The 5,943-nt window shown below is 36.6% G+C and overlaps 1 protein-coding gene and 1 long non-coding RNA gene across 2 annotated transcripts; one reads left to right on the top strand and one right to left on the bottom strand.

Moving 5' to 3' along the window:
- Nucleotides 1–704: 704 nt before the first annotated feature.
- Nucleotides 705–2,225, bottom strand: LOC132310024 (cytochrome P450 89A2-like). Its single transcript, XM_059808264.1, has one exon. The coding sequence runs from the start codon at nt 2,223–2,225 to the stop codon at nt 711–713; it is 1,515 nt and encodes a 504-aa protein (XP_059664247.1). The 3' UTR covers nt 705–710.
- A 552-nt stretch (nt 2,226–2,777) lies between these two features.
- LOC132308818 (uncharacterized) lies at nt 2,778–5,943 on the top strand. Its single transcript, XR_009482483.1, has 2 exons — nt 2,778–3,452; nt 5,688–5,943. It is a non-coding gene; the product is annotated as an uncharacterized LOC132308818 (long non-coding RNA).

The raw sequence follows: 5,943 nt of genomic DNA, 5'->3' as shown, positions 1-5,943 counted from the left end.
GTTTTTGGTATGACAAACATTATTTTAGCTAATCCCCTTGTGTAACCAAGTAATTGGTATTACGGGTCTTTTTCCGAGATCGGAGAATTGTGTGGAATCCACCATTAACATACTGCAAAACATGTTGGGCCAAGCTGTTATTAAGGCTGGGTTTGAAAGTGAACCCGGGCCAACTTGACCCACGGCCACATCTATATACCAAAATTTCATTGTGACCAACTAATTGGCATTAATATATATATATATATATATATATATAGTTGGACCCGTGCAACCACATATCCAGTGGCTGCTTTTCAGATAAAATAGAAGTATCTCTGATGTCATTGTCGCCTAAATTATTACTAGTACTATAAATTAAGAACTAGGTGCGTTCAGAATATATATATATATATATATATATTCAGAATGTATGAATGATTAGACCTTCAGCATTTTCTGGCACACATGCCTGATTTATATATTGGGATGTGTAGTTTCTTTTCTTACCTTCTCTTTGTGGCAAATTATTAATTAGTAGGTAGGTTCATGTTGCCCCTTGTAATGGTCCAATATCCCTAATAAATGGGTCCCACTGTAATTTATTTTGTCACCAATACAATAATGCATGAGCTATGAGCTAGCAAGCTACATAGTAGGTACTTTGATTGAGACACAAAGTGGAACTAATTAATTAACTCTGACCACTAAATAGTACTACCATAATTTGATCAGTCCATCCTTGGGGTGACGTGGGCTCTAAGGGGATTCTTCATTACAATACTGAAATCTTGTTTCTCACTCAAGTCAACATCCTCAGCTGTCCATTTAAATTCCCTAACCAAATTGGCCACAAAATATTGTACATGAAGCAGTGCCACATGAATAGCAGGGCACACCCTCCTCCCTGCACCAAAAGGCATCATCTTGATCTCTTTCACACCTTTTACATCAAACGCCACTTCTCCACCATCACCCTTCAAGAACCTCTCTGGTTTGAACTCCATTGGCTCTTCCCACACATTTGGGTCCCAACCCATATCTGCCACTGTGAAATTCACTATGGCATTCCTAGGTATGTGGTAGCCGTCGAAGACGGCATCGTCCCCGGTGGCGGCTCGCGGCAGTATGAAGTGCCCCGGCGGGTGTCGACGGAGAGTCTCCAACACTGTGGCCTTCAAATAATGCATTTTGTCTAAGTCATCTTCTTTAATCTCCTCACCTTTTTTGACCACTCTATTAATTTCACTATATAACTTTTGTTGTATGCCTTGGTGCTTTACTATATTGGCCATGGCCCATTGTAATGTGGTAGTGGTTGTGTCAGTACCAGCATTGAGAAACTCCGAACATAGACTCACAATCTCACTTTCAGAAAATTTTCTTCCTTCTTGGGGGAGTTGGAGATCAAAAAGGCTATCAATGTAAGAAATTACCAAAAAGTCCTTATCTTTGCTAGCTTCCTTCCTTTTTCTCACTCTCTCTCTTATAAGTGGGAGGAGTACATTTTCTTGATTTTGATGCATTTCCAAGAACTCTTTCCACAACTTTCTAAACACAATCTTACCCAACTTTGGCATGAAGTTTAACACATTAAACCTAATGAAGTTGACAATCATGGTCCTTTGGACCTTTTCAATCTCTCTAACAACATTCTCTTTCAATTTTTCTCCGAAACACATGAAGACAACTAAAGAAAACATGGCATGTTGAATATGATCCCAAATGAGGACAGCCTTGCCGGAGGCCGCCTCGGTTTGGAGGTTGGTCTTTAACATGTCCAATGCCCATTTTCGGCCATGGGAATACAACTTGACCCGAGAAGGGTGGAAGATGGACGTGAAGTTGCGGCGGAGGAGGCGCCAGAGTGGGCCGTAGGCTGCGGAGGAGAGTGTGTGTTGGTTGCTAAACAGAATTTTGGAGGTTTCAAGGGCTTGTGGGCGGTTGGCGAAGGTGGCGCCGCCTTGGACAAGGACACGGTGGGCGGCTTCGTGGGTGGTTACAAAGATGGCCGGGAATGAGCCGATGTAGAGGGTGACGATGGGGCCGTAGCGGGCTCGTAGGCGGCGAAGGGTTGGCTCAATGGTGGAGAAGTCACTGGAGGATTGAAGAAGCCATAAAAGGTTTCCTAAGAATGGTATGGTGGGAGGGCCTGGTGGAAGTCTTTTGGTGCGTAAAAAACCTAAAAGAGAAGAGAGGGAAATATAAATACAAAGAGAAGCAAAGAGCAAGAACCAAAACTCCATTTTAAATACAATTATATATATTTTATTCTGATTATATGTACTGAGCTAAGCTTCTTTACATGTAAATATATGTAAGACACACACATGGTTTCATTTTTGCGAATTAATTACCTTTAATTAATGTGTCACTAGACTATTTTAACTGACCTAATTAATTCATAAACATTAATTTCAAACAAAATATTTACTATTTACTAATAGTTCTGAATGACCTCTATCCTAATTTTTTTGGGTAAGTGACCTCTGTCCTAATTCCTAACCAAAGATATTAATTTAACTAAACTATAACGGAATGGCTTATTAAATAATTTAAATCAGTCATTTACGTATCAAGATCAGTGATAAACGTACAATTGTTCATTGAAATTTAACTCTTAACAGTAATCTTACATAACTATCTTATTATTATTATTTTCATTTAAAAGAATTTGTGAGAAAGAAAGATACAGACTGATTTAGTAGGATTATTTTGATTATTTTTAAAGAGAAAAATGTTTGTTTTTTGAAAATAATATAAGAAAGAAGTGCATATCAATCTATATAATGCACAGTATTTGTAATAAAAATTTTATTTTCTTTATTCTATCTTGTAATTTTGTGTGAGTTTCTCATTAAAGGAGAGATTTATAATTAAGATAGTTTGATTTTTTTTTTTTTTTAAATAAAATTGATTTTTAAAGCCGCTTGTAAAATTGAAAATTCAAATAAAGCGTTGTCGGCTGTGATGAAACTCACTAAAATAGGTGTATTTAATATCAATATTTGATTAAGTGCCTAAGTTATGTATCATCCATCACTGCGCATGAGCATTTTAAGGTTTTCAGGTTGTGTTGGTGGTTTTGGTCATTTGATGAATGTGTGTGGACGTAATACATTGAATTTGGCAATTCGACTGTTTGGTTGTGGTACTTGGTATAGCAAAGTCCCACTTAAAAAAATAAAACTGACTCTGGAGAACGCATCATCATATAGCTTACGACGATGAGAAATCGACAAGTTGAATTGGGACCCACCACCTTAGAAAACGTCGGTCCCTAATCCCCCCTCACACCTGTATCCCTACGAAGCACACGCAAGCGCGGCACGCACAAACTGTGAAGAGAGATGACGAGGGGAAAGCAGAAGATCGAAGCGCAGAGACGAAATGCGGAGAAAAATCAGAAACAAAAAGGGTCTCAGTTCGAGGCTCGAGCCGTTGCACTCAAAGTCATCTGCCCCATCTGCAAGGTATCGATTCTTTGATTTGTTTATTACTGGATCGCCTGATCAGACTTTGAATTCATATGTTTTTTTCTTTTACACAACCTAAATTTACATTATTCTATACCATTCATAATGAAAACATCATGATTTTGGTGTTATTGTGTGATGAACATTACATTTCAAAACATGATATTTTATATGTAGTAAGGTGAATTTCTCATTAATACTATGATCACTTCAACATAACAAAGGTCCATTATTAATTGTTCATCACAAGTATTAGATCATTTATTATAACATGTTATACCATTAACATAAGTTCAATTTCTATGCTTTCTTCCAATGCTCCTCCTGTTAAAGATCTTCATAATAAGAAGAATCGCAAATTCTTTCATGCATTCCTATAATCCTCGGTTACTATGCCATTGGGATTATTAACTTGTTTTTATTCTAATTAATTAAAAATTTTAATATTTTCCAATTTATCCTGAACTTAAAGGTGATTCAATATATATCCAAAAAAAACTGTACCCGTAAGAATAATGGGTTGATCTTATACAACCATACACAACCATTAATATAATGGAATACTTTTGACTTTGTTGCGCATCGAGACTTCCCTTTGGATATCCAATATTGTAATCATACATCAACTACTAATCAACAATTGTAGATGTATAAATCGGTCATATTCCGCAGCTACTTTGATGTGTATTTAGTGAAGATGAGTTGTGAAGAAAATTGACTTAAGCTGTGTTTGGCGGCATGTTGGAATTGGAGAAAATTTTGGTTCAATTTTCTGAGTTGCTTTTCTCCAATTCCACCAATTTCAATTCCAAAGCTCCAATTCCATGCCTACCAAACATAGCCTTAGTACAAAGACGAGAATTCAGTAAGCTTTTATTTTCCTCAAAGATAAGGATTTCATTACATCAACAAAGTGAAAAGATAACCAAGGAAGCATGAACACACAACCACCAAAAAAGCGAAAACAACTTATCGATACAGATAAAGCTCTCACTCCTTCCATGCAATGCTTACAGGCCACAACTACATTACTTTCTATGGCCCTCCTAGCCTGCATATGTGTCACTGTCACTTAGCTTCTATTTTCCTCCTGAATCATAAGACACTGCAGATTCCTTAGAAACCGTCTAGCATCAGATTTGGAACAAATGTGCTTGGTTGTCTTGGTGAATTTGGGAACTTAGGTATCCCAAATTTCCATCTGGTTTCTCATGTGAGTAACCATAAAAAATTTACCATCCAAAGCATTTGTTAACTAGTATCAGTGTCGAGTTGAAATTAATTTTCTAGTTCTATGTTATTATCTGTCCTCTTTTGAGCTCTTGGTATATCTTGGAGTATATTAGCAAATTATGTTCTGAAGGATCTTTCTGCAGTTAAAGAAAACTTGTTTTTTTTTTTATCTCAAGGATGAATAAAGTTTCTACTATGCAAGCATTAGAAAGTGGGATCACTCTCCAAATTGGCTTGGCTTGGAAGGTTATCATCTTATATTTTAGGGTTGGACTGTAGTGACTGTCTTTTTTTTTATAGATTGAAGCTCTTGTAATGCTAAACAAAACCTGATCTCCAGTCTCAGTCAGTGGAGACAGTTCACGCATGGCCAGAGCACTTGTAGAGTTTGCATCTTGAAAATTGTGTTGCACTGGGTCTTGTAACCTACTTAAAGCATGTTGGGCATGGCGAGTAGGAAAAGCTTACTTTTTAGTACTTCGCTGATATGCTCCTATATCCCTAGTAGAAGTGTTGTTGCAATAATATGCAACCCCTGTTTCTGGTTGATTTTTTCATTGTGTGGTAGCTATCTATTCTTATTCATGATTCATTGGTTCTAACTCATATAAACCTTCAATTTCAGTTGTTATGAAAGTTATTGGTTAATCCAAACCTTACTATCTCTGCGATGGTCGTGATTTGGAAAATCTCATTCACACATGCTGAGTAGCTTCCATTTATTGGATATGGATACTGATGTTGTTAGATCTTTCTAACAAAACATAAGTACTTTGCGAGTGAAGATTTTATTAATAAAAAATAATGAAAAAAACAAAAAAATGGAAAAATGTATATGATCCTCTTTTAACCACTTCAGGCAGCTCACTGCTGGTGTGTGTAAAGTACTTTGCATGGTCCTAATTGCACTCATTGGTAGATCATTTAATGAACTTACATGATCCTCTTTGTTTATTATGTACTCTTTCACTGAATTTGTGATAATTTGGGTTTTGGCAGGTGCAGCTAGCAAATCAGAATCAACTTGGTGATCACTATGCCTCCAAACATCCAAAAGAAAAGCCTCCTAGCAACTCAGAATAGTCTTTATTTCACATGTTTCTATAATGTATTTCAGCTGTTGATTATCTGAACCAAAGTCACTTTGACTTCCTTTATTTTTCCTTGTTTTTAGGTTTTCCTCTATTTTGTGTTATATAAGAGTGGACTTTCTGTTTGATCATCGACTAATGTGATAACAAGTCATTTTCTGGAA

This window comes from Cornus florida, unplaced genomic scaffold, assembly GCF_030987335.1.
Source record: "Cornus florida cultivar Cherokee Brave unplaced genomic scaffold, ASM3098733v1 CherokeeBrave_3.0.0_Hap2_Chr05, whole genome shotgun sequence".
Taxonomy (NCBI): domain Eukaryota; kingdom Viridiplantae; phylum Streptophyta; class Magnoliopsida; order Cornales; family Cornaceae; genus Cornus; species Cornus florida.
Note: the sequence above shows the minus strand (reverse complement) of the source record. Positions and strands in the feature narration are given on the sequence as shown.